Raw genomic sequence first — 27,975 nt, 5'->3', positions numbered from 1 at the left:
CATTCAATCGTAGTTTTGAACCCAGCGAAGAAGAAAAGTGTCGGCGCGTGCGTCCAAGAAGAGGCCGTTAGTGACGCTGTTCCTGTCACAGTGCGCAAATGCGCATCCAGGAGTGCGGAGCTCTGGCTGAGAGCGAGCAGAGCCACACCGGCGGGCTGAGAAACGAAACCTTAGGAAGGAAGCGAAAACAGCGCTCCAGGGGGGGCACTCAGAGCTGGGGGAAGGCCTGTGACGCAGTAGGTAAGCCGGACTTACCTGACACTCGGCTGGTCCTACGGGCCGGGCCGTGGATGCCCGCGGAACCGCTTTCCTGCCGGAGGCCCTCCGTTCACATCCACATAGCCCACCCTGAGCCGCCCTGAGAGCGGCGCACCAAACTCCTTTCAGAAAACTGCTAATTCAGAACAAACGCTCTTCGGAGAGCAGAAACACGCACAGTCCCGTCCGTGTCTGAGACGTGTGGCGGGCTTGTCGGTGGCGAGCTTCGGTTCGGCACTCTGATACGGCACGCTATCGCCACCAGGGCTCAGTCGGGAACTGTTGGCTCGTCCTCTGAAGTATGTCTGAGGTGACGATGATGCAGAGCGCAAGACTGTGGATGTAGACTTCATTATAACTTGTGTTTAAAAACGGGAAGTTGGAGGCGCCGAATTTACTAGAATATTATATAGAGCAAAAAAGAGTGAGTGAGTTTGATCAGCGGGCGATTTAAGGTTAAATTGAGCTTTTTTTTACACGGGCTTTGGTGTGACATTTTGAGTGCTCCGTCCATATGGCTCACCATGAGTAAAAGTTGGCTGGTTAGGTGTGATGGGTAGTTAGCTGGCAGGTTAACCAACAAAGCGTACCGCAGCTTTGACAAAGTGCGCACAAAGCGCAGATTTTTGCGGTTAAAGGTGAAACTAACTGCGGCAGCAAACTAGCCTTAGCAGCCGTGTTAGCTTGTTGCGTTCAGATTTAAAAAAAATCAAGTGCCCGGCTAATTCCTGAATCTACAGGACTGTCAGTGAGCTAATGCAATGAAAAGTCACTTTGACTTCATTAATGACACTACGCTAAAGGCAGGGCAGCGGCGAGCACGGGTGACTCCAGAAATTAGTCCCCTTCTTACCCAAGTTTTAGACGTAGCCCGATGAAGCTAGCAGCCGTTGGAGCGCACGCTCAGCTGACAGCGGGGAGACGCACTGGGATCGTCCCAGGGCCGAAACGCAGCTGGAAACCAGCCGACTTTGTGCTTCCAGTGAACTCCTGTCAGAAATCCACAAATTTTGCCCTGACATCAAACTAGCGTCACATCTGTTTTATTTCACACCAACATCCACTCGGAGTTGTGATCCTCTTAGAGTGATGGAGTTCACCCCATCACCAAAGTCCAGTGAGTTTGATTTCTGCACATTCTTCAGAATCCAGTGAGAAATGTGCAGATGTGACCGCTGACATCACACTACAGTCACATGTATTACTTGTCGTTATGCCACAGCTCCATTCACTTTCTGGTCCTTTTAGTTATTTTCACGATTTTCTTTGGGTTGATCAACTTTTCCTTTTTTTCCTCTTTCTCAACAAAAACGGAGTTATACTTCAAGTGATGTCATTTTCTCGTGGCCTCCTGATGAAACTTTAGTCGGATTCTGGTTAATTTTAGTTTCTTTATATGAGAAGTCATAGAAGACCTGCTGGTTGTACACTGTTTTAACTCTGACACCAAACTCCAGTTACATTTTTGATCATTTTAGAATACAATAAAACTCGGTGTGGTCTTGCATGACTTTATTCCCGCCACAAAAGTACAGTTAAAATTTGAGGCATTTCTCTTTGGGCCTGCATATTTTACTCTTTCACTTTCATTTCAGAAGTCCTCCTCCTTCACACACATGTTCAGTCAGAGTAATTGTTTTAAAGAGAGGACCCGAAAGAATAACGATTATAAAATCTGCAGATTTCTGACTGGAGTTTGGTTTGGAGATCATTGGTTGCCACTTTCCTCAAGCCAAAGTCCAGTCCCTTTTTTGGTCATTTTAGAACATCTTGACATCAGAATGCAGTAAAGTAAGTTTACTGAAACATGAATAAGCGACCTTCTTTTCTTTGAATAACCACTTCTCCTTTTCTGGCTCCTCCCATCAGTGACCATGGTTGGCGAACGCCGCAATGGGAACCTGCTGGTCCAGCTCGGCCCGAAACTGCAGGCGTATCCCGAGGAGCTGATTCGCCAGCGACGCACCCACGACGGGCAGACGGAATACCTGATTCGCTGGTGCCTCGTCGCCATCGACGATGGCTCCACCTCTGGAGGCGGTGCCAACGAAGCGGGCGTGGTGGTCGGCGTCAGCTCCGGAGTGGGCGGGTCCGTGAGCGCCGTGTCTGGAGAAACCAAACCGGAAAACATCCTGATGTGGATGTCGACAGAGGATGTGTACGCCAACTGTCCCACACTGCTGGGCAAGAGGAAGATGGACTCCCAGCGCCCCCTGCAGCAGGAGAAGCAGCGTGGCGGCGAGGCTTCCGACTCGGGCATTTCAAGCGGCACAGAGTTCCCGTCCGACGTCACCTTTGATGAGGTGGAGCTGTCCGACATGAAGGAAGACGTGAAGAACCTGGTGTGCCGAGCCCGGAAGCAGATGGCCAAGAAGAGCGACTTCTCCATCAACATCATGCACACCATCCACGTGTTGAGCGCCTACGCCAGCATTGGCTCGCTCGTTGGCGTCTTTAAGGAGACGGGCGCGCTCAACCTGCTGATGGAGCTGCTGTGCAACAAGGAGACTCAGACGAGGCGAAGCGCCGGGAAGATGCTGCGCGCGCTTGCCTCGCATGACGCAGGTAAGCAGTCTTTAAACAGCGCTGTGATCGGACACAGGGTTTAGTTCCCCCCCGGTGGGCTGTGAGGATACTGCAGGCTCGTTTCAGAGTCCTCAGGTGGATTAGGCGCCGGTATTCTTTTACACTCTCAGCGGTAGTTGGACAGAATTAACAGCTGGAGCTGCTGTGGGAGATAAAATCATCAGAATATTAAAAAAGGACCGACTGGGTCTTCTGCCTGTGTGACGGTCAGTTGTGTTTTAAGGTTTGGGGCGGCGGCGGCGCTCTGGAGTTTAAGTGATGAATGAAATGGGAAGTGAAGCGTGAGGAGCGATCAGAATAATGACGTCTGTGCGCTCTGCGTCACAGCTGTTTGTGCTGAGTACCATCAGCTGATAGACCGAGGCTACGCCGCCTCCTCCTCCCAACTTGCTCTAAAATGTGGCGTAAAATATAAAACTTTGACCAGCTGACCAATCGGAGCAGAGGGGTGTTTTTCAGTGGGTTTGGTTTCAGATACACGACAAGAGCTCGGCGAGGTCGGCGGCGTGCTCCAGTGCTGCATCAGTGTTTAGGTGTTGCTGATTGGTCAGCGTGTGAGAACGTTCAGCGGGAAACCGCGACAAAGATCGAGCTGCCGAGATCGTGAATCGGGAGAAGAAGCGTTTTCCAGCGGGGAGAATGTCCAATCAGAGGCGGTCATGATGTTGGGACTAAAGTTTTTAGTTTGTGAACCCTCAGACAGCCTTACATCACGTCACCGTGGCAACAGAAATGTTCAGCTGACTCGAGAAAAAACTGGGCGAGCCCTCGCGTACAGGACGTTCAGAGTACTGTGTCACCGCGGTCGGCCGTTTGAGGCGTGCAGGCCGAGGTTAGCAGAATGATCAAAGACAGAAGCGTGAAGCTGACGTTAAGACGCCGAGATCGTGGTCGCCTTAAGATTTAGATCTGGACTTTGGAGAAGCCGCCTGAGCGTCGAGGGGTGATGACTCAAACCTTTAAACAGGCCTCAGGCAGGGACAGCAGCCATGTTTACACGCCACAAAGGCGTGGAACAGTTTGATTCCTGCTTGGAGAAGCAACACTGCTCCTCACGTCTCTCTACGTCAGAGCTGGAGTCGAAGCCGAGCAGTCACTGGAGCTTTTGACGAACTATTTTATCTCTGTCTACATCCGCCACGTTGAAGTGTGCGTCCTGTCACTTGTTACGGTCAGGGTCCAGAAACGCACTCGTCGGTGCAGGCAGCCAATCAGCAGCAGCTCCACACTCGGGCTAAAATGAGCGTTTTTATGAATGGACTCTGGTCCACATCTGTCTAAAGCTTTGATTCTTTCAGGTTTATTCTGTGTTCAGCTGCTCGACGTCTCTTAAAGCTCCGCCTCATTCGTTCGTCTTCACCTCAGAGCTGAGAGCTTTGAGCGCTAACGCGGTCGAGCCTGATGCCGCGTTTATCTGACACGGTCTGAAAAAATCAGTTAATCAATAAGTTGATCAGATGTTTTAAGCCCCTGTTAAACACTGCCTCCACCCTCCTGGCTCCTCCCCCTGCTGACAGTGTAAATGGTTTAAAGTATAAATGTGTGCGTATGGGCCAGTGCCTCCTGGAACGACTATTGATCTGTTATCGAGTAGTGTCAGGCGCTGAGGGCGTGTCCCGCCGTGTCGCCCGCAGGCAGCCGGGCGTACGTGCTGCTGTCTCTGAGCCAGCAGGACGGCATCGAGCAACACATGGACTTCGATAACCGCTACACGCTGCTGGAGCTGTTTGCCGAGACCACGTCGTCCGAGGAGCACGGCATCTCCTTCGAGGGCATTCACCTGCCGCAGGTAAGACTCATTTCTTTATGTTGTCAGAGGTGTGCCTGTGTGGCCCCGCCCAGCAGGGGGCGCCGCTGCAGTAAACCTGCTTGACTGTGTGTGTTCAGATTCCCGGGAAGCTGCTCTTCTCCCTGGTGAAGCGTTACCTGTGCGTCACGTCTCTGATGGACAAGCTCAACACGGCGGGGGTGGAGTCAGGCTCTGAAAAGCTGGACACTTGCCCTTCTCCTGCCTCTTCCTCCAGCAGCTCCGCCCACCAGACGGAGCAGCTCCGTGTCCAGCGGGAGTTTGACTTCACCATGGCCATGGCCAACCTGATCTCGGAGCTGGTCCGAGTGATGGGCTGGGACCGTAACCGCCAACCGCTTGATGGCTCTGCCCACCTCACGGGAGTTGTGGTTAGCGGGGAGGATCAAGGGGAGGAGGCTTCCCGCCCTGTCCTCAGGTCCATTTTTCAGCCTCGATTCTGTGCCTCCCCTGTCACTCTAACCACCAGCTCCGGTGGCGCGGCCCCCGCCGCCACACCACCAAAGAAGAAAGCAAATGGTTTCAAAACACGCTCGGACTTCACCTGCCGCTCCGCCTACGTGGAGTACGTCCAGGACAACCTGAAGAGCGGCATGATGGTCCGCATGCTGGAGGACTACGAGGAGGTGAGCGCCGGCGACGAAGGAGAGTTTCGCTACAGCAACGACGGCTCGCCACCTGTACAGGTGAGGAAACCCGTATAGGTCGGCTGAAGTAGGGGGTGGGGCTTCATCCAGGTGTAGAGGAAGATTTGGCTGTCAGTGTACAGGGTGGGCCGTTTCTATGGATACAGCGTAATAACATGGGAATGGTTGGTGATATTAAAGTCCTGTTTGTGGCACATTAGTATATGTGAGGGGGCAAACTCCTCAAGATGGGCGGTGACCATGGTGGCCATTTAGAAGTCGGCCATCTTGGATAACTGTTGTTTTTCCAATAGGAAGAGGGCCATGTGACACATCAAACTTATTGGCAATGTCACAAGAAAAACAATGGTGTGCTTGGTTTGAGTCCGACCCCTCTGTCTCGATCCCTTGCTCTGCTGTTTTTAACCAGTTTGAGCCTGTGACTCTTTCTTATTTAGAGGATGTGGTCGGCCACCTGAGGCCCTCTGGTTCCCCAAATGATCCTGTCCCACCACAATTTTTTAAGGAGATTTTCTTAGCATAGGCCAGGCTGTTCTTACTGTTATAAACAGCAGTTTAATAGCTGGTGTAGTCCCTGCTAATTTAAAGCATGCAGTAGTAGACGTAGAGCTTTTTATTGTCATTGTGCAGTTTCTTGCACAGTGAAATTGGGTAGCTGAACCACAAAGGTGCTAAAGTAAGAAGAAGAGAAACCAATATACAACGAAGGCGGAAAATAAATAAATAAATAAATAATTAAATAAATAAATAGTACAACCCTTGCTTAAGAAACCTGCCCTGGACCACACTGTGTTGGCTAACTACAGGCCTCTCTCTAAGTTGTCCTTTGTCTAAAAATTGTACACTGCCAATTGATGGATTTTTTTTAAAGGAGAATGGTGTCCTAGAGGTCTTCCAATCAGGTTTTAAAAACCTTCATAGCATGAAGTCAGCACTCTTAAAGGATTTTAATGATATCCTCCTTTCCTGTGACTCTGGCAATCATGATGTTCTTGTCCTCCTTGACCTAACAGCTGCCTTTGACACTGTAGACCACAACATTTAATGTCTCGCTTGCACCATCTTGTAGGCATTCGTGGTACTGCCTTGAAATGGTTTAGGTCTTATCTTTGTGACAGAACTTTTAGTGTTAACCTTTCAGGGTATGAGTCCTCCTCTGCCGCCTTTCAGTCTGGGGTCCCGCAGGGCTCAATTTTAGGGCCTCTGCTTTTTTCATTATATTTACAGCCCCTGGGAACCATCCTCAGAAGGCATGGAATATCCTTCCACTGCTATTAAGCCACTTCTAGCATCTCTAGAAGACATTAAATCTTGGATGTCCCTAAACTTTCTAAGATGTAATTCAAGCAAAACTGAGGTGATTCTGTTTGGTTTCAGTGGACCTCGTGAACCCTCGTCTATTGATTTGAGACCCCCGGCAGAGTATTTTAAACCTGTTGTTACTAACCTGGGTTTTAAGATGGACAGTGATTTTAAATTAGACAGTCAAATTAGGGCTACTGTCAAGTCCAGTTTTTATTATTTAAGGCGTTTGGCAAAGATAAGACCTATTTTATCCAGGCCGCATTTTGAAACGGTAATCGTTGCTTTTATTCCATCTCGTTTGGATTACTGTAATGTGCTGTATTGTGGAGTTAGTCAGCGACTTCTCTCTCGTCTGCAGCTGGTCCAAAATTCTGCTGCACGACTTTTAACCAGAACTCGTACAAGAGAGCACATAACTCCCATCATCGCCTCACTCCATTGGCTGCCTGTATATCTTAGAGTTCAATTTAAAATTCTCATGTTTGTTTTTAAATGCTTAAACGGTCTTGCCCCAACTTACCTCTCTGAGCTTCTGCACCCTTACTCACCCCCCAGGTCTCTCAGGTCAGCTGACAAGCTGCTCCTGGAGGTACCCAGGTCCAAGAGGAAGCTCAGAGGGGGCGGGGCCTTCTCTGCCCCAGCACATTAGAGAGGCCCCCTCACTGTCCACTTTTAAAACACGTCTTAAAACCCATTTTTACTCCTTGGCTTATGACACAGTCTGACCCTGATTTTATTGTTTGAATCTAATGTGCTGATTTTATTGTTTTAAATGTCATTTTAATTTTTTTTATTATTATTGTTTTTCTTATTCTTTAACATGTTCAATGTATCATGTTTGGCATGTCAAGTGTTCAGCACTTTGTGTTCAGCTGATCTGAAAGTGCTATATAAATAAATTGCTTGCTTGCTTAATACTGTGAATACTTTCAAAATAAAAGCACTTGGAATACACAGAGGTGCATCCACATTTCGTGCTCTTATTTTTGAGTTAGAAACTGCACTCGGGTCAGCGTGAACCTGAGCCTGCTTCTGACCCGCTCTCTGCTGTGTTCAGGTGTACTGGAACTCCCTGTCCAGGACTTACTGGGTCCACTGGCACATGGTGGAGATCCTGGGCAGCGGCAGCAGCAGTCAGGCTGAGAAGGAGACACAGGAGAAGGCCTCGTCGCTGACAGAGACGCTCAAACTCTCAGCAGGTAAGAGCCGAGCACCGTCCGCTGCTCCTTTGCTTTCCTCCGCAGTCTGAGCACGTCTCTTCTTCTCTCAGTGAGCCAGACCTTCTTCTCGAAGCCTCCCGGCGGTCTCTACTCTCTACCCTACCTGTCCGAGGGTCTGAACACGGAGCCGGTCACTCTGAGCAGAGCCGAGTGGTGGGAGATCCTCTTCTTCATCAAGAAACTGGAGCCGAAGCAGCAGCAGGAGGTCAACGGCGTCCTGCTGCAGAGCCTCGACGACCAGGTAGGAGACCCCTTCGTCTTTGAGGTTTAAAGTCAGAGCGCGGGGAGGCGGATCATTGCGGTGAGAGGATCTGACCGTCAGCTGCCTGTGACGTAAGAGTGCCGCTAAATCACCTGATGTCCTTTGATAAGAGTCGCTGCGCGAGAAGCTGAAACATTCTCTGAAAATAAAAATCAGTCTGCAGAGTTTATCGCAGCGACGGTGAGCGAGGGCGCCTCCCAGTCACATGGTACAACCTGAGCCTGAGGGCGGGACGGCGGCCGCCTGGCTTGTCTGCAGTGAAATGTGATCCGGGTTTGTGGTTTGAAAAGCCTGATTGTCACCACGTCTGTCCTCAGGAGGCGGAGCTGGACGACTCGTCTCTCATCGGCCTGTCGGTGCCCGGAGACGTGGCCAAGAAGCTGCTGCACTACCTGAAGCAGAAGCTGCCGTCGTCGTGCCTCGGCGACCTGCTGTGCTCCCACGCCTTCACCAAACATTACCTGAAGAGAGGCGGAGCCAGCCTAGAGGACGAAGAGCTGCTGGGTAAGAAAACAAACAACACGCCTGTCGTAAGGCGCGTCCTCGACACACCCTTGTCTCACTGTGCTCGTTTGTGCGTCTCTGCAGCTGAAAGCTCGTCCGGGCTGGGTGGAGGTGGCGGAGGAGGACAGGGCTTCTCGTCTGCCTCGACCTCCTCGTCCTCAGCGATGGGCTCCGTCTCCAAAAAGGCCAAGAAAGAGCTTCCTGTGGATTCTGGCTGCTGCAACTCGGAGACGGAGAGTGACCTACCCACAGAGGACGTCAGCAAATACCCCGACGACCTGGAGGACAAGATGAAAGGTGGGGGCGGGGCCTGTTCCAGACTTGGTTCAGGTATCGGAGCGAGCTGTTACTCACCTGTGTTCTCTTCCTGCAGTGTTTAACAACCCACGGGTTCAAGGCAAGAAGACTGTGCTGGAGAAGCTGGGGGAGGTGGTGGACGTCCTGAAGAAGGGCGGGTCGGGCTCAGACCACGCCCAGCAGCTCGCCGCCGTCCTCTTCCTCACCCGGCTGGTGGAGGGGACGCAGGAGAAGAACGCCACGAGGAGCGACTCGGCCCAGACTGTACGGTGAGACACCGCCAAACGGTTTCCTGTGTTGTCCCGATGTTAACCTTCACCCTCGGTATGTGGGCGGAGTCTTGTCACAAGTCAGATTGCCTTATTTCTTTGTGGCGTTACCGTAAAAACTTGACCTGCTGCGCTGGCGGGCGCCGGTTGTGATAGTGTTTGGCAGGAAGTAGAAGGTGACGGCGTGTTACTCTCATAGGGACAAAGTGCTGAAGCTGCTGGTGGAGCTGCTCGGCTCCGCCTCCAAAGACGTGGTCGTCAGCACGCTCCGATTGACCCACCTCCTCATGCTCAAGTACGAGTGGAGGGTCTCCTTCGCCACCGAGGGTGGGGTCAAAGCCATCCTGTCCTGCATGCAGGAGTTCTCGGGCGTGGTGCATGTGCAGCAGCTGGCTCTGGCGGTGAGAAAACTTCTGTTCATTGCTCATCTGCCGCTTTGCTGTGAAATGATTCCTGACTGGCTCCTCCCCCTCTCAGACTCTGAAGGTCATCACGGGCGCCAGCAAACACGACCTGCGCAGCGTAGGCAGCAGCCCGCCGCTCTCCGAGTCAGGCACCCAGATGATGCTGGAGATCTTTGCCAGCATCGGCTCGGCCACGCCCGAGGGATCCAGAGGCCTGCTGGACGCCATTCCGGCCGCCATCGACCTCATGCTGACCACAAAAGGGTGAGTGACTTTTGGGTCGGCGAGTACAGTTAACGGCGTGTGCTCGCCGCGCTGACACTGCCTTCTCTGTGCAGCTGCGTGCCGTCGGTGAGGAACGGGCTACTCGTCATCATCATGCTCATCTCCAACCACAAGAGCCTCGCGGAGCAGCTGGTCGCCTGCGACGTCACCAGCGTCCTGAAGAAGTGTCTGAGTCTGTCCCGCGCCGAGACCATGCTCGCCATCATTGCGCTTAACCACATCTCCATGGTGCACAAGCTGGAGAGCAAAGGTACGTGCGCTTTGATCACTCTCGCCAAAGTCCATTCAGATTTGTGCTAATTTTAACTCGTGCTCGTTAACCTGCGCGCTCAGAGAGCCGCGAGCAGCTCGACTTCAAGGACACGGAGCTGCAGATGCTGGTCGTCAGTCTGAAGGAGATGACGGCCACCAAGGAGGTGATCCAGACGCTGGAGCAGCTGCTGTGTGACGACGCCTCACAGCTGGAGGAGGAGCGCAGCCAGGTGATGTGACGCACGCATGAGCACACGTGCACGCGCCGCAGGTGTGTTTTCTAACCCCGGGTCTTGTCTCCGTGCAGGTGACTCACAGTCGGGACACCTACCAGGACCTGGTCCGTCTGATTGAGCAGCACCGAGGCGATCGGGCCGTCCAGCTGTCCATCCTCAGGTATGCTGACCTCTGACCCTGCTCACCTTGATGATGATTGATCAAAATGCTGCGTTCAGGTGCAACAGGTGCTGGTAAAGGGGTGTGCACTCCCACCGCCGCCCACGTTTATAGCTTAGTCACGTTGTGCAGCTTCTTCCTGAGTGGATGTAATATGTTTAATATTGATGAGGATGCTCTTGTCTGATTGGCTCTTTACGCTCCCGCAGGATCCTGAACAAGTTCCTGGACAACTACCAGGAGGACGTGCTGCCGTGGCACGAGAGCATCGAGCCCTGCCTCTCCTCCATGACGGCCTTCATCAATGACAGAGAGGTCAGCTAGCTCCGAGCGCGCTCACAGGTAAAGCTGCCAACATCCGCTAACCTCCCGCTTCCTCCCGCAGGTGGTGCAGCTCTTCATCCGCTTCCTGTACCGGCTGGCGTCTCTGAACAAAGACTACGCCGTGGTCATGTGCCGCCTGGGGACAAAGGAGGCGCTGGTGAAGGCGCTGGACAAGCACAGCACCAACCTGCTGCTGGTCACCGAGCTCCGAGACCTCATCACCGACTGCGAGAAGTACGCCAGCCTCTACAAGAAGATGACCACCAGCGTCCTCGCAGGATGCATCCAGGTACACGGGGGTGGGGCTTCTGTCACCTGGAGACGACCCTCGCTCGGTTGAAAGCAAACGTAAAGATTCAAACGCAAACATTCGTCTTTGGCTCTCAGCGAAGGCGGTCGCACTTTTCTCCTCCTCCTCTCCCTTAGCTTCCCTGCTTAGCCTCTTGTGTCCTTGTCTAGTCTGGTGTTTTTTGTATTACTTTTCCCTGGAACACTCTCTCACAGTCTGCTCTCTAAAACCTAAAAGAGGAATTCTGGATTGGATCAACTGGTCCCTAAATGCAATTGACACCCCTTTCTCAATGTGAAGTTTGGGCTCGGGTGAGCCTGAGTGCTGAAGATATCTACCTATTCGGAACCATGGTAACAGGGTTCTGGCTGATCGGAGCTGGCTTGGCCCTGACTTATCGAAGAATTAAGAACCGGCTGTTCAAACCCCCCCAAGGCTGCCCGCTGGGATTGGAACGATGGGAGAGGCGTGAGTTTCTCAAAATGGGCTCATTGAGTCAGCACGGATAAGATCTTGGAGAGGCTACGGCTGCTGTGAATACTCAGAATAAGACCTCTGACTGCAGACTGGATTACATCTGGAAGGGCTAGATCGAACAACACCTTTGAGCGCAAATTGGATCACATCTTGGGGAAGTGCACTGCGGTCGTGAGTTCTCAGAACCTGCTCTTTGAGCAAAAAGAACGACAACATCACGGAGCGTAAGTTTGGAAAACATCATAGAAAGCTCGCGGCGCTCCAACGGGAGGTTGAGAGACCAGTGTTGGACTGTAGAACAGCTTTGAAATTCATATGAGCTGTTCGCACTAAAGTAAAAAGCACCATCACTTCATGCGGAGACCCCTTTGGCGCCAGCTGCGGTCTCAAGGCTGGAGCTGAACAACAACACCCTGATAACGACTGTGTTTAGTCTGTTCCTTCCCATTCCATGCAAGCCCACCTGGGTTGGCTGGGAGACTGTTTACTTAGCCTGGCAGGGCGAAGGACACTGTCTCAGCTGAACTCTGGACACACACACACATACATATACACTGATATGCACACACTCATCCCCCCTCCCTTTCCAAACGCCTTCGATGCTTGTGCCCTCCCGGGGAAGATGGCGGTCGACTGGACCAGCGCAGACATGCTGCAGAACCGGATGCGCGGTCTACACCGGCTCTCTCTCACCCTTTACCCGCCCCTGTTGCTTGTCTTGTGTTTCTGTGGTGTGTTGATAGTCATGTGCTTTTTGTGCTGAGGTGTTTTTTCTGTTATCAAACTGTTCTCAGTCTGAGTGGAGGTTTTTTTTTTTTTTTTTTTTTTCTCCTCCTCTCACCTCATGTTATGTATTTTTGTTGTTTTTTCCTATCAGCCGACCTCTGACGTGTCTCCCCAATGTGATGTTTGTGTAAAGTAGGTCAGAAGGTTCCTTTGTAAGTGCGCATGCGCCATTAGCGTGCTGCCTGCTGAAACCTTATTTTCCTTCGGGATTAATAAAGTGTTCTGATTCTAAAGCAACGTCTTCCCGTTTCCTGTCAGATGGTGCTGGGGCAAATTGAGGAGCACCGCCGCAGCCACCAGCCAATCAACATTCCCTTCTTCGACGTGTTTCTCAGGAATCTGTGCCAAGGTTGGTTAAATCCTGACGTTTCACCGCAAAACAAAAGAATAGTGAACGTCCAATCCTGGTCGAGTGTTAGGCGTGGCAGCCACCCGCCGCCGTGCGAAACGGGCGTAGCTCGCTCATGACTGACGTCTCAGTAACCAATGAGCATGCAGTGTGACAGTCAGAGCCGCCCCCTCAGTGTTCACCGTAGGTTGGAGAACAGGTGTCCATCTTTTATATACAGTGTGTGTTATTGTTGGTGCAGATTTAAATCCAGCCCTGAGTGTCACAGGTGGAGGATGGCATCAGGTGGTGTGTTTCCTCAAAGGCTGCTGATAATCGGCGTCGCTCTGGTTTCACAGCTCGCTGAGCTCCGTGAGCAGAGCCGCTTCACGCTGCCTTCCGGTGGTGCTTTTCTACCTTAGATCTGCAGTGGGAGGGGCTGTTGGCGCACTGGGGGAGGTGTGCTTCTAACTGTCTGTGCTGCGTCCAGGGTCCAGCGTGGAGCTGAAGGAGGACAAATGCTGGGAGAAGGTGGAGGTGTCGTCCAATCACCATCGAGCGAACAAGCTGACCGACAAGAACCCGAAAACCTACTGGGAGTCCAACGGCTGCACCGGCTCGCACTTCATCAACATCTTCATGCACAGAGGCGTCATCATCAGGTAGGCGGGGCCCCAGCTCCTCGCTGTCTCCTCCCGCCACTTGGGTAACGCTGACACCTGACAGTCTGTGTCTCCGCTCAGGCAACTCGCCATCCTGGTGGCCAGCGAGGACTCGAGCTACATGCCGGCCCGGATTCTGGTCCTGGGGGGAGACGAGCCCACCAACATCAACACGGAGCTCAACACGGTGAGTGCGAGTCTCCATACAATTCGTGCTGCGCTCGTTCCGAGCATTCCCTCACCCGTCCCGTCTGCGTCTCCGCAGGTGAATGTGCCGCCGTCGGCCAGCCGCGTGGTTCTGCTGGAGAACATGACCCGGTTTTGGCCCATCGTCCAGATCAGGGTCAAGCGGTGCCAGCAGGTCAGACAGAGTTCACGTCAGCTTCCTTCAGCTTCCCGTGCTCTCGCTGACCCCTCCCTCTCTGTCACAGGGCGGTATCGACACCCGCGTCCACGGCTTCGAGGTTCTCGGTCCGAAGCCGACGTTCTGGCCCGTTTTCAAGGAGCAGCTGTGCTGCCGGACCTACCTGTTCTACAGCACCAAGGCCCACACCTGGTGTCAGGAGGTGATGGAGGACAAGACGCAGTTGTTGCAGCTCTTCAACAAGTATGAATACTGCATACAGAGTACTGCCGCTCTCTAGCATGTACAAGTACTGCAGGAAATACTGTTAAAATGACGTGACAGTACTGTAAAGTACGGCGTGTCAGAAAGCAAAGATGATGTTTTCTGTAATGGACGCAGAAGCCTGCAGGAAACGTTAGAGCACAAAGTTTTACATGCAAACCGTTCACGTGTGCTCAGACTGTGGGCGTGCCCAATGACAGTCCAGCTCGTTGTGAGCGTGTCTGCGCAACCACGAGAAACTCGCCAAGCCGCTCTAACGGCGTTTCAGTCGTGATGGTGAACGGCTGCAGTACAAATACTCACTGAAAATACTGTTAGAGTACTAGTAAATACTCTATTACTGCATCTAGTCCAGTACAAGTATCTGGAAAAACGTGTGTGTGTGTGTGTGTGTGTGTGTGTGTGTGTAGACTGAACAGCGCTCTAAGACATGAGCAGATGTTCGCCGATCGTTTCCTGCCGGACGCCGAGGCAGCCGAAGCCCTGGGTCGAACCTGCTGGGAGGCTCTGATCACCCCCATCGTTCACAGCATCACAGGTACGTACGCGCGCACACACACACACACACACACACACACACACACACACACACACACACACACACACACACACACACACACACACACACACACACACACACACAGGTGTCTTCATGAATATATCTGTTGTGGTTTTTGTGTGTAGTTGTTCACGTTGTCTTGGTGTATTATGTCTGTCGGAGATTTTGAGGTTCGTTTTCTGTGTTTGTTGATTTGATCGAAGCGTTTGGATTCGTGTCTGTAGAAACATGGTTTCCTGTCCCGTTACAGCCGCAGGTCGTCCTCGTTGATGACATTATTAATTATTGAATTCTAATGTTTTATTTTATGACCTCGTTAAAGCGGCGCGATGTCTGTGTGTTCCCAGAATCCTCTGCGTGCAGCCCTCTGTCCTGGTTGCTCAGTGAATATCTGGATAACTCGGAGGCGCCTCGCCGCTGTAAGAGTCGGGCCACCATCTTTAACTCCCGAGTGAGGCGGCTCACGCACCTGCTGGTCCACGTGGACACGAGCCGAGTGGACGGCGAGGAGCTCAAACCGCCCGTCAAATCCAGTGAGTCGGCGCATGTTCGTGGCTTTTATTGTGATAGCTTCCTCGTGTTTTTCCTGTTGGGTTTGTCTGATCCTGGGATTAAAGTGCATTAGTTTGTCTTTAGGTGTCAGTGGTGGTCGGGGTCAGAGGATCTTTGATGATACAAACAGGAAGTTGTGTTTCAGGAGCAATGTGTGTTTAAAAGCTGACCTTTGACCCTTTGTGGATGTTAATAACTTAAAGGAGTTTATTTTGTCTCCAGAAGGTCTCAACAGAAGCAAAGAGCTGAAGAGTAAGTAAGAGCAAAGTTCAGAGGCCACGTCTGTTCCAGGGTCCAGCTGCGCTCCTCCTCCCTCCTCCTCTCTGAGCCAATCAGGTTGAGCGTTCTTATCTGACCTCGGCCGCAGTCTCAGATCTGCCATCCTGAGTCTGGCGTCGTCACGGTGACTGTGAGGACAGTTTAAGTGACCTCACAGTGAGGGCGATGATGGCTGCTTGATGTCAGCCGTGCTTCACACTCACCTGTGACTCCAAAAAAACAGCTGGGCTTGAAGGTCCAAGGGGTCAAAGTGCACGTCAGGGTCGGCACGAGTCGGACCGATCTCACTTTTCTTCCTGCCGTTGAAACAAAAGGAAAACGCAAGCTCGTCCGCCATCTCCGGGTTGGACCGTAACGCCGTCGTATTTCATCCCGAACAAAAGAAAACGCAGACTCAACCTGACGCCTTCTGAGGGTGACCGCCCGCCATTCAGGCCACGGGGACGCCGTCGCAGGTCGTTCATGGGGAGAGTTTAAAAAGATTTCAGTCTCCATAAAAACGGTGATCTCGTGCCGTCCTTTTAGTTATCATTGTCGGCATTCAAACATCCCACAGAGCTGATGATTGGGCGGAGCTTAAACCTCTGGGGTCGACGGACACCTCGGTGCGTCAAAATCACATGACCAATTTAAGACGACACAGCTACAAAATGCAGCGACTCGGAGTCTCCATTTCAACTTGGGTCGAAACTAGAGCTGGGCGATTTTTTTTCATATCACGATATGTTTTTTTTTCATTTCAGGCGATAACGATATCTATCACGATATCAGCCAAATAACTATATTTGTAAGATTTAAATGTGCCGTTGCTCACAAGTAAAATGTGAAATAATCAGCAGCTTGTTTTGATTTAAATATTTATTTCCCATAATAAGTTCAACAGGGTAGATGTGCTTAACATGAGACTTTTTCAGATAAATAAAGGCAAATATTGCAAACTACACAAAAGGCAGCCGCTAAAGCGTTTAAGTTTGAAAACAGAACAAACGAAACAGACTAAACTGTCAATTCCACTTAGAAACAAAATATTAATTCTAAAAATCTTTGTTTTACAGAAGAACAGACAAAACTGACTAACTTTTGTCAATTTCAAATAAACTAAAACTAAAAGGAAATTCTCAATCTCTCCTTGTTGTATAGCTGAGCTTTTCAAACAGTTGTAACAGTTACGTTAGTCTGACAAAAGCCGAATGACGAATCAGCGCTTCCAGTCAGAGACTGAGCTGCACCAGTTTATTGTATTTCCAGACTTGCTTTCGGCACAATTTACAGTGCACGCTACTCTGTTTTTTGTCAGACTTGAAATAGCAGAAATACCTTCACACTACAGAACTTCTGTGGCTCTTCCGTTCGACAATCTCTCCGGCATCGGAACCATCATCTGTTTTCTCTTCGGTAACCTTCGGTCACGCTCGGTTGATTTTTCTAGTCGGCGCACTCATTTCCTCCGTTACCCGGGCAGTACGGTCGCTGGCTGCTTCCCAAACAAATACACGTGTGCGGCTTGGCACTTGTGCTGTACGTAACAAGTCACGTGACGTGACGCTGCGGCTGTGATTGGTTCTTTTTTTTGTTTTTTAAGAGGACAAGAGCGGTGAGGTCTATCACAATAGTTTAATTTTTCTATAGAGAAAAAGTTCTATCGCCCAGCTCTAGTCGAAAGTGCAGACGTCAAACTATATACCAGTTTTTGAATTGTGTCGATGGGCCACGTAAAACCAGAGTTATGATTAAAAAATACACGCGATGTTTTTTTCCTGAACAAAACCGTTCACAGCGGGAAGAACGGCGTTTTCACGGACAGCGCTAGCAAACAGAAAAAAACAGCCCTTCCCTATTGGTGTTAGTTTACCATGTCAGCCAATCAAAAAATGATTAGTGACGTTTAGCGTGTTTGGAGGCTGTAGTTAGTGTGTTGTGTAGTCATTGTTTTATATTGTGTGTCAGTTAGACTGCTGAATTTCATATTTGCTCCAAAAAAGCCGTCGAAGGCAGATTCCAGTGTGAACTGGACTGATGCACCTCCTGCTGTCAGACCTGCAGGTTTAGGCTGTGCTGTTCTCCTCTCTTACACTGAACACAAACTAGTTTTTTGGACTGGCACAAATAATTTGTGTGCCGTCTTCTTTGATGCAGCACACCTGATTGTTCTGTAAATAGATGTAAACGGTTATATAAAACACGCCTGAGACCTCGGCTGCATTTTTAGGTAAATAGTACCATATAACTTTGTTGTTTGCAAAACTTGTGCATAATTTTTAGAAATGTACAATTTCTATTTGCATTTCAAGTTATGAAAATGATTCGTTAAACATGTTTGTGGGTCAATTTTGCTAATATAGTCAAAATGGAAAAAATAACCTCAAAAAATATCTGAGGTGGTGCTGAAAATGATGATACCAAACAAGGCAAGATAAACAGTTTTTAAAGGTGAAATATAGAGGTAGAATCAAAAGTGGTCAAAAACAGCCAATTACACGCTGGACCCCAGAGGGTTAAAGGCTTCAGCCTGACTGTCGGGAACCTCCAGGCCGTCACAGTGAACGTGTTGCATGAAATCGACACGAAATTCAATACTTTCGGGATGTGAACGGCTGCGTGACCTGCACTCGCCGAGCGCGTCGTCAAAAACAAAAGAGGAATCGACATGAAGCGATGACGAGCTGGTCGCAACTTTACTAAACCAGAAAAGGAAGAAACAGATTCTGGGTTCATGCAGCTCTCATACGCAGGCAGCAGCAGTTCCTGGTTTGATCCTGCAGCTGAAGCTGGATGGTTTCACGCTGGTTTCTTAATGTTTCAGGGTGTTCGTGATGGTTTTAAGACGTTCAGGATGTCAGCAGTTTGAGCTCCTGTTGGCACCTGAGTGACACTGAGGTGTAGGTGAGCGTCTGAGGTAAAACGGGTCGGTTTCACTGTTTGTCTTCAGCACCGGCGTACGTTTTGAGCAGCAGCACCAATCCGATGTGTTTATACATCTGATTGGTCAGATGTGTTTATACGTATCTGAAACATCAACCTTGATCTGAAAAATAAATGCCACAGATTCGTTGTGCACAGTGATGCGTTCGGTGTGAACAGCTGTGTTACGAATAGATAAAATATTTGCATTGAATTTACATGTCTGCTGTTTAAAACCTCACAAAGGAAACATCAAAGACTCGCCTGTTGTTTGTCCGTCAGATCAGAACATACTGAGAGGAGGTGAAGCTTGTTGTTTGTGGTGCGTTTGTGAGTCGGATTTAAAGTGAACCCTTCGGTTTTTAAACGGTGGCGTGGCGCTCTGTTTTGGTGCAGTACCCCCTCCTCACCAGCAGAGGCAACTAAAACGTGCCTGAGAGGGCGGAGGCGCTGCAGTCGGACCCTGTTAGTTTGGTTTTTACGCTTTGACATTTCATGCGTCCACATGAGGGCAGGAAGCTGGTGTCGCCCCCTGCTGGCTGCTGCCACATGTTTGTAGCTGCTGATGCTGGGGGAGGAGTCTGACAGGCAGCCCAAAAGCACCCGTTTTTGTTAGAAACGCCTCCAGCAGGCGGCGCCCAGCGACCTTCCTCGTCCTCATCTGAACCGACTGAAACATTCGGCTTCCTTCAGACGCGCCCGTCCTCCATCTCGTTTTCCTTCAGTTGGGCCGCTCTTTGTTTACTTCCTGTTCCCATCGCAGTCCCTGATGCGGTTTCTTTTCAGTGGGAAAAGAAGGACCGACGCTCGGCTTCACTTTTCGTTTGTGGCTGCCGCGCTCTCATCTCACCTCCCCGTCACTCATCGCCGGCGAGCGTGCGCTCCCCAAATCCGACGTCTGAAATGTCGTCTTCTTGCAGATGGTAAAGAAGGGAAGAACAAAGAGGCCTCCGCAGCCGCCTCCACCTCCTCCTCCTCATCGTCCTCAGCCAAACCCAAAGTGAAGAGCAGCAGCAGCATCGCGGGCATCGCCCTCTGTTGGCAGGGAGTGGTACAACGCCAGGTGAGTCAGCTGTTCAGTGTTGTTTCCTGTTTGAGGGTTTAGATGCTAATGAGCTAAACGTGACTCTTTCCCCTCAGGTGAAGAAGTTCCTGGAGGCGAGCTGCACTCTGCCGGACTTCGTGGAGCGATATCGGCGGCTCTACCTTCGGCTGAAGAACGCCATGGAGGAGCTGTTTGGCCAGCAGACCGCCTTCGTCCTTGCCCTGCGGCACGGTTTCTCTGCCGCCCTGTTGCAGCTCTCCATCCTCAGAGCTATGCACGTGAGTGCCTGCGCCGCTGCGCGTCCGTCCAAGCTCTCGTGTTCTCGGTGCATGGTGTGACGTTGTTGTGTTTGCTGCACACAGGTGAGCGAGCGCTTCGCTCAGTACATCGATCAGATGATCCAGGCGAGCGGCATGGCATCCGGCTGTGTGGAGACTCTGGAGCGGCTGCAGCAGTTTCTGGAGCCGATGCTCTTCCTGTCAGGCCTGGAGCTCGCCAGCACCTTCGAGCACTTCTACAGGTGCGATCACACGAGCGCCGTGCTGCGCCGAGCGTCCCGCGTCTCTAACACTCACCGTCTCGCGCTCTGTGCAGGTACTACCTGGGCGACCGGCTGCTGGCTCAGGGGAACGTGTGGCTGGAGCACGCCGTGGCGGAGCAGATCGGCAGTTGCTTCCCGAGCCGCTTCCCGCAGCAGATGCTGAAGAACCTGAGCGAGTCGTCCGAGCTGCAGCAGGAGTTCCACCTGTACCGGCTGCAGCAGCTGGACCGCAGCCTGCAGGAGCACGACCAGGTTGCATGTCTGCCCCGCCCCCAGGTACCCATCGCTGCCTGCAGGGTCTCATTGTGTGTCCTTGTTTCTGCAGGTGATGGAGGAGGAGTGGGCGGAGTTGGAGGAGGAGGCGGAGGTCCAGGTCCTGGTTCTGTCGCCGCGCTGCTGGGCCGTCTCTTCACTCTGCTACCTGGACGAGCCGGCGAAGCACCTCCCCCCGGAGCTCTGCTCCTACCTGAACCAGTTCACCCAGTTCTACACCCACAGTGAGCACCTCCACCCACATCAGCACCCCTATTTCCAACAGCAACCAGTATTACCTCACGCTAACTGACGGATATTACTTCCTGTCTGCAGGTCAGTCCATATATGGTCTGAGCCACTCCAAGCCTCGGCGGCTGCAGTGGACGTGGCTCGGGCACGCCGAGCTGCAGTTCGGCGGCTGGACGCTGCACGTCTCTACGCTGCAGATGTTCGTGCTGCTGCAGTTCAACAGCCAGCAGGTAGGTCCTCGTGGTCTCGCTGCCCGCCGCGTTTGTGGCATTGGAGGAGTGAGTGCGTAGTTTGATGTGCGTGTGATGTTTGTGTTTCTGTGCGTCTGCAGGAGGTTCGAGTTGACGCTCTGCTGCAGGCAAGCGGCCTCTCCGCCACCGTGCTGCTGCACGCTCTGCTGCCTCTCATTGGCGAGGGCGGGCCGCTGTCCTGCAGTCACCCGGACGACCCCGCCCGAGGTCAGACCCGCCTCACAAACGCACACGGCGTGTGTCAGCACCGCTGTCCGTCTTTTCTGACTTTGCATCTCTTTGCATCAGGTGTGCTGCAGCTGAACGAGCAGGTGGCGTCTCGCAGCCAGGAGGGCGCGCCGGCGTCCGTGTGGCTGCTGCCCAAACAGACGTATCTGAACGTGGATGAGGACGCGGCGGGCACACTGGAGAGGAAGAGGAACTACATCTACTGCCTGATCGTCCACATCATGAAGCAGGAGAAGGAGATGCATATCGACAACCTCGTCTTCAAGGTCAGAGGTTGCCTGCCTCCTTCAAAATAAAAGCCCGTGGTGGCATGTCAAGGCTCTGACCTGCGCCGCTCTCTTTCAGGTGCTGGACTCGTGTCAGAAGCAGGAGGCGTCGCGCTCGCCGGGCTCGGGCCGTTTCAGCTGCAGCACCAGCGATGTCCTGTCCTGCATCATGCACGTCATCAGCAAGGGCTGCATCCGCCGCAACGACGAGAACCCGCACATTGTGGAGTTCGTCCCCGAGGACCCATCCACGCCGCAGAAGGGCCAGGCCCAGTTCTCCTTCAGCCGGGCCGACATCGGGAAGGACGCCACCTCCGACAGCCGGGCCGACATCAGGTGTGACCGCGACCTCTGACTTCACACGTGGGTTCAGTCTGTCAGTCTCAGCTAAGCCACGCCCTGCTTAGCCAGGAGAGCGCTTTGTTTTACAGACGGCGTTTCTGAACCAGAAGAATTCTCATTTCTTCTTCTTTGACTTTATTTTATTCACTCACGTCAGCTTTTTTTTTTTTTATAGCACTTTGTCTTTATTATCATCCAATAGGAATGCAGTTGTAGAAAAGGGCGGTGCTGGGGCCTGCGGCGGTCTGCCAGCCTCAAACGAGGCCACAGACTCGAATGGGCTGTAAATTTCGATTGATCTTGATCGGCTCGACGTTTATCTGATCGGCCGATTGATCAGAAATCGGACGTCTGTGAAACAAAGCTGCTGAAACGGATCAGACACGATGTTGTAAATATTGTTTGACCTTTGACATCTGTTCACATCACACCGAAGCCGAACTCGACTTTAAAGAGAAGAAGAAAATGAAGTTTAAACGCTGATTTTGTTTGTTCTGATTTAAAATGCTGATTAACGAGCAAACCTTTGACAAATAAACTGATGAGGATCAAACTGAGCTGCAGTGATTCTTCAGAGCTCGTCTCTGTGCGTACAAGTCATCGTTGGATTAAAGAGGACGTGAAACGCTACACGCAGGCCCACGGAGCCCTCAGGCTCTCACAGCTGTAACGCTGGCTGTGAACCTGGGTTTAAAAACAGGCGTAGCGCCATCTTCTGTCAGGTTGGCGCATGACGTTGTGTGGTTGGCACATTATGATGTCAAACTTTTTAAGCTTTGTCTTGAAGCTGTTATTTCTTCAACCCAGGTTCACAGACAGAGTTGCACCTGTGTCAGTGTCTGAGGGCGGGGCTCCGTGGGGTAAATGAGGCTTTGCGTGTAGCGCTTCACGTCCACGTTAAACTGTGAGGGTATCGGGACCTGAGCTGCTCTCCTGCAGCGGCTGGTTTCAGCTGTTTATCAGCTGCACGTTTTCTGGTCCGGCCCTTACGGTTCACAGCGCCGCGAATGAGAGAGGCGGCAGAATGAAACGATGGACAGACGCTGCTGCTGTCAGACCGTGGGTCATTTCCACGTTCCTCTGACTATGAGAGTCGGTGAGGGCGATAACAATGAGACAAAACATGTCAGGACCAGAAACTGAATAATGAGCGTGAGGAGCGCACATGCTGATTACAGGTATTACACACACTGCCATGCAGTCGGTGGAGGCGCACACTCCTGTCCCAGCACAGGTTACACAAACAGTCGTACTCTTTACAAAGGAGCCATCAGAGACGGAGACTTTCAAAAGAACGTAAACCTTCACAAACGCCTTTACTTTTTTAAAACAGTGTAAATTTGACAGACTGGTCTGCAGGGGGCGCTGTCTCGGTGTCACCTGTTAAATGGTCTGGAGCTGGAGGCGTTTTGGTTTTTACGTTTGTTAGTCATTCAACGAAATGACTCCCAGTTTTCTTCACTGTGAAATAAAAACTGAACTAAGATTGAATGTTAAACACCGATGTGAGCGAGGTGCAATACCACTGTGTGCCACAGGAGGGGGCAGTGAGTCAGTGTTACCTGTATTAAACCAGGTGAGTTTTCAAAGTAAAAACACCAGTTTGGAGAGTCTGAAACTGATACATTAACTAAAAAATAATCGTATTCATTGATTATCAAAGAGTCCTCCTGCAGCGTGTGAGTGTTTCAGGTGTGTGTGTTGCAGTCTGGTGCCTGTGCCGCGGCGGTTCGAGGATGGCGTTCTTGATACCGTTCTTTTCTCGATGGGTCGCACGATGACGCAGGATGAAGTTCGTCAGCTGATGCAGAGGACGGTTCAACAGGTGAGATGCTGCATAGTGAGGTCAGGGGTTCATGGGGCGTAGTCTCCACCCCCTCAGGTGCGTTAGATGACCTCTCTGTCCTCTCAGGTTGCGGGGACGCTGAGTCTGGACCTGGACCGGGCCGAGCACCTCCTCATTCACTGTAAGTGGAACGTGGACTTGCTGGTGCAGCGGTACACCGACGACCCTGACGCCATCATCGTGGCTGCCGGACTCAAGTTCCTGAACCCTCAGACGCCGCCGAGCCCCGCCTCCACCTGCCCAGTGTGCCTGAGCCCGTGGAGCTGCGGCATGGAGCTGGTGCCTTCGCTGAGCTGCATGCACTACTGCTGCAGGGTCAGCGCCGCTCTCAGTTCTTGATGTTTGCTGTGGGCGTGGCGTGAGTCTGACTGTGTGTGTGTGTGTGTGTCGTGCAGTCGTGCTGGCAGGAGTACCTGACGGCGAGGATCGAGCAGAACCTGATCATGAACTGCAACTGTCCAATCACAGACTGCCAGGCTCAGCCCACCTCCCAGTTCTTCCTCAGCGTCCTCACTGACAAGGACACCATCGCCAAGGTAACACACCACCTGACCACCCTCAGGTTTGCCTGTCCCGTCTATGGGTGTTAAGCTCCTCCTTCTCCGCAGTATGAGAACGCCCTGCTCAGAGGCTACGTGGAGTGCTGCTCCAACCTGACGTGGTGCACCAACCCTCAGGGCTGCGATCAGATCCTCTGCAAGGAGAACACGGGCAGCATGGCGACCTGCTCAAAGTGCTGCTGGTCCTCCTGCTTCAGCTGCAACTTCCCCGAGGTCAGAGGTCACCTTACATGCTTTCAGTTTATAGGTGAAGCTGTAGTTCCCACGGGAACCTTGTTTTACCACAGACTGTATAAAAAGATGACCTAAACCTGCATTCTGCCTAGTGTCAAGCAGGGGGCAACTCCCCTGACGTCTGATTGGCTAAAGTCTCCTGGTCACCTGATCTGGTCCTTCCAGGTCTAACTGAATAAAACATGAAGATTATGCAGAGCATCCTTGTTGGCGGATGCTTTGTCAGTCAAATCCCGTTAGCCAATGAGTGAGCGGCTCCATAATCAGGTGACCTTCTTGCTCATCGCACCAAACGAAGCACAGAAACCAGTGGGTGCATGTCCATCTTCTCTATACAGTCTGTGTGTTGGAGTCGCAGCACCTGGGTTTCGGGTGACCGCTGCTGCGTTAAACTGTTTAAAGGCCAGGTATGTAAACATGCGACCGCTCCCCCCACCCCTCCTGCAGGCACACTACCCAGCGAGCTGCAGTCACATGTCCCAGTGGATGGACGACGGCGGTTACTACGAAGGGATGAGCATGGAGGCTCAGAGCAAACACCTCGCCAAGCTCATCTCCAAACGCTGCCCGAGCTGCCAGGCTCAGATCGAGAAGAACGAAGGCTGCCTGCAGTACGAACGCACACAGACACACACACACAGACACGCACGCGCACAGACGTGCTGGTAACGGTGATGTCGATGACCTCTCTCCTCAGTATGACCTGTGCCAAATGTAACCATGGCTTCTGCTGGCGCTGCCTGAAACCATGGAAACCAACACACAAAGATTACTACAACTGCTCTGCCATGGTTGGTCCACATGCTGTCATGTGACTACACAAGTCAGCCAATCAGAACAGCAAACAGTGTGAACATTGTGTTCCTTATGGACAGCTGTGGTGAGCTGCTGGCATTAAAGGTGTTATCTGTCTGCAGGTGAGTAAAGCGGCGCGGCAGGAGAAGAAGTTCCAGGATTACAACGAGAGATGCACCTTCCACCATCAGGCCAAGGTATGACTACAGACCATCAAAGAGCACCGCTGTGGCCCGCTACAGGCCGTGCGGTCAGTACGAAGAGCGCATAAGTATAAATTTGTCAATGCGATAACTCAAGGTGATGTAGGCGCTTCAAATGAACCCCACACCTGCATCTGCTGAAACCCCCGGCCCAGCTCAGGGGTCGGGGTTCTGAAAATACTGTGGAAAGCTCCAGGCTAAGGCTGCCGCTGTATTTAATCACACAGTGACGTAGCTGACAGACCGGGTGGTGTCTGTGTGTGTGTCTGCAGGACTTTGCCATCAACCTGGAGAACAAAGTGTCGTCCATCAATGAGGCTCTGCAGATGAAGTCTCTGACTTTCGTCATCGACGCCTGTAAAGTCCTCGCTCAGGCTCGGAAGGTATCGTCCCCGTCGTCTTCCTCCTCCTCAGCCGCTCCCGCTGAGGTCGGAGCGTGTCCTTACCGTGCCCTCCGCTCTGTCTGCAGGTGCTGGCCTACTCCTGCGTGTACAGCTACTACAACCAGGAGACGGAGAAGATGGACGTGATGGAGCAGCAGACCGAGGCTCTGGACTTGCACACCAACGCTCTGCAGATCCTGCTGGGTGAGGCTCCCATCCTCTGATCCTTGTCAGGCCTGTGTGAACTGGTCTCACTGGTGTGTCTGCTGGTTTTCTCTCCTCAGAGGAGACTTTGCTGCAGTGCACCGACCTGGCTTCGTGCGTGCGGCTGCTGAAACCCGAACACCTGAACACTGGACTCGAGCTGATCCGCCGCATCCAGGAGCGCCTCCTCGCCATCCTCCAGCACTCCACCCAGGTACTCGCTCCAGAACCAGTTCGGTCTACGTGAGACCGAGCTGGTGAGCCGACGAGCGTCACGGCTCTGATGACAGAACTGGGAACGCACCTCAGCCCGCATCACGGAGCTGATTCCTCTGACAGGCTTAGATGCTCCTGCAGTGGGCGGAGTGAAAATCATGCACGCTGTAAAAAGTTAGCTGTGCACGTTTTCAGTCTTTAACATTAAATCCAACGCTTTAGAAAGATCTCGCCACGGCGGTGGCTCAGCGTGTTTGGTGCTGCAGATTTGTTGACACTTCCTGCGGTGGCGTTTTCATGTGAAGAACGGCGCAGGCGAAAGTCGCTTCACTCTCAACTTTATTTCTGAGGCAGACGCCTTCACTACTCTCAGAAAATACACGGCCCGTAAACCATCGACAGCGTTTACTGTCAGAGCTGTGACGGCGAGCTCCGCCTCCACGCGCTGTCGTGTCATGACCACATTAGTCAGCAGCCTCGGTCAACGATAAAACCTATCAAAATAAAAGCTTCTTTAGCTGTTTCTTCAGAGGGCGCTGCTCTGACCTCTTGACAAAATGCGATGGGATGTTCTGTGATGTCATCGTTGCACTGCTTCCTGTTTCTGTCTCCAGGACTTCCGTGTTGGATACCAGTCCAAGGGCAGCCAGGAACCAGAGTCCACTCAGTCCTCCAACCTGTCCAACCACGCCGACGCCAACAAAGTGTGAGTAACGCCTCCTGCAACGTAAAGCGAGGTTGAAGGTGCGTACTGAGCACGTGCACACACTGACGCGCGCTCTCTCACGCAGGTCCAAGTCGGACCGGGCGTCCCACTCCGGAGACTCTGACAACAACAACTACACGGGCGAGGAGGGCGGCGACGAAGCAGAGGACGACGACGACGAGTACGATGAAGAGTACGTCCCAGAGTGGCACGAGGACTACGACGAGGACGACATCGACGAGGACGACTTCTTCTCCGACGACGACGAGTCCGAGAACCTGGAGAGGGACTTCAGCCCCTTCGACTGACTCGGGTTTAAGAGCCTGAGGGCGACCCAGGTGCTGCCGTGACCCCGCACCCTCTGCACCGCCATCCAACGCCACCTCAGGACGTCTGCGAGGGCGCTGGGACAGACGTCCTCCTTCATCCCGAACACAGCTGCACCCGCTTTCTCACTTCTGTATCACACTTCCTGTATTTGCATTCAGAGTACGGAAGCAGGCGAGGGTCAAAATCAGGAACGAGCTCTGAGTTTAAAAAAAGATTTCTACGTCCTGATGTGACCACTTCCTGTTTGTTCGCTCTTTAAAACTAGAACGAGCCCGTTTGGATTAGTTCAAAGGTCTTTGTTTTAATTTGGTTAACCCCAGTTTAACTTGTGCTGACTTAAACCAGTTTAAACCAGTTCACGCTGGTTTTCCTTTTTCTCCTCCCTTCAGAAAAATAGTTCACGTGATATTTTTACGACTTCTGATTGGAGCTTCCGGCTCTGATTTTGGTTTGTTTTCCGGCCGGCCTCGGTCCTGCTTCCGCACCTGAATCATATGTTTGTTTTCCTGAAGAGTAAAGGTGAGAAACCGGACGGCGACCCGGAGTCGGACTGCCGGTCCGGCTCTCGCTCGTCCTCCTCATCGCGTTCTGCCTTCGGTTCTGCGTTTGACGGACGTTGCCTTCGTTAGCGAGTGAAGAAACTCACTTCCTGTCTCCGTGTTTGGAGGTTTTTACGTGTTCTGAGAGTCTGCGGTTTCTATGCATCTGAAAAAATCGATGCTGATGGTTCTGATGGGTCGAGCAGAACTGGTCTCTAATGTATCACTGCAATAAACGAGCGATCGCTTCTCATTTGCTAAGCAAAGACTGTCCCCTGCTCCGTTTGATGCTGTTGGACGACTTCCTGCCCTGCGGGATTCTGGGATGTCGCCTGAGCTCCAGTTTTGCTGTAATTTTGAGAGATCTTATATTCATATTATTGATGTTCTGAGATGCTTTTCTGGTTTCTTTATTGGAGTCGAGCGACTTCAGCCAGCAAAACTAAATAAAAGCTTTTTCTGCTACTCTTCAGTTACTTTCAAATGTAATTAGATTACATGCCAA

At 51.9% G+C, this 27,975-nt stretch overlaps 1 protein-coding gene across 4 annotated transcripts; it reads left to right on the top strand.

The window, feature by feature from the left end:
* Positions 1–38: 38 nt before the first annotated feature.
* LOC120734777 (cullin-9) lies at positions 39–27,975 on the top strand. 4 transcript variants are annotated; one of them, XM_040033731.1, is made up of 45 exons: positions 39–240; positions 2,128–2,823; positions 4,479–4,633; positions 4,732–5,337; positions 7,661–7,802; positions 7,874–8,064; positions 8,403–8,589; positions 8,674–8,886; positions 8,963–9,155; positions 9,355–9,556; positions 9,633–9,823; positions 9,898–10,094; positions 10,178–10,326; positions 10,404–10,492; positions 10,702–10,807; positions 10,878–11,105; positions 12,627–12,717; positions 13,187–13,358; positions 13,440–13,545; positions 13,624–13,719; positions 13,790–13,965; positions 14,397–14,524; positions 14,893–15,078; positions 15,323–15,349; positions 19,198–19,340; positions 19,418–19,600; positions 19,685–19,842; positions 19,917–20,115; positions 20,189–20,360; positions 20,452–20,597; positions 20,699–20,825; positions 20,907–21,112; positions 21,192–21,448; positions 23,162–23,279; positions 23,367–23,615; positions 23,696–23,836; positions 23,909–24,073; positions 24,542–24,705; positions 24,792–24,885; positions 25,012–25,086; positions 25,365–25,475; positions 25,562–25,679; positions 25,760–25,893; positions 26,510–26,601; positions 26,687–27,975. In XM_040033731.1, exons 1-45 carry the CDS (start codon positions 99–101, stop codon positions 26,907–26,909), a joined length of 7,944 nt encoding a protein of 2,647 aa, XP_039889665.1. In that variant the 5' UTR covers positions 39–98; the 3' UTR covers positions 26,910–27,975. The 4 variants fall into 4 exon arrangements, with proteins under 4 accessions (XP_039889665.1, XP_039889664.1, XP_039889666.1 ...); XM_040033730.1 differs by having other exon boundaries at positions 40–240; positions 15,320–15,349; XM_040033733.1 differs by lacking the exon at positions 39–240 and adding an exon at positions 571–1,375 and having other exon boundaries at positions 15,320–15,349.

Source organism: Simochromis diagramma, unplaced genomic scaffold, assembly GCF_900408965.1.
Source record: "Simochromis diagramma unplaced genomic scaffold, fSimDia1.1 OVJJ01000176.1, whole genome shotgun sequence".
Taxonomy (NCBI): domain Eukaryota; kingdom Metazoa; phylum Chordata; class Actinopteri; order Cichliformes; family Cichlidae; genus Simochromis; species Simochromis diagramma.
This window is presented reverse-complemented; position numbering and strand designations above follow the sequence as displayed.

Excerpts from the sequence above, each read along its gene's own strand:
- LOC120734777 (XM_040033730.1), top strand. The coding sequence starts at position 99 with ATGCGCATCCAGGAGTGCGGAGCTCTGGCTGAGAGCGAGCAGAGCCAC. Across the intron at positions 13,720-13,789 it reads GGGTCAAGCGGTGCCAGCAG|GGCGGTATCGACACCCGCGT; the intron begins GTCAGACAGAGT and ends TCTCTGTCACAG. Across the intron at positions 23,280-23,366 it reads TGCAGAGGACGGTTCAACAG|GTTGCGGGGACGCTGAGTCT; the intron begins GTGAGATGCTGC and ends CTGTCCTCTCAG.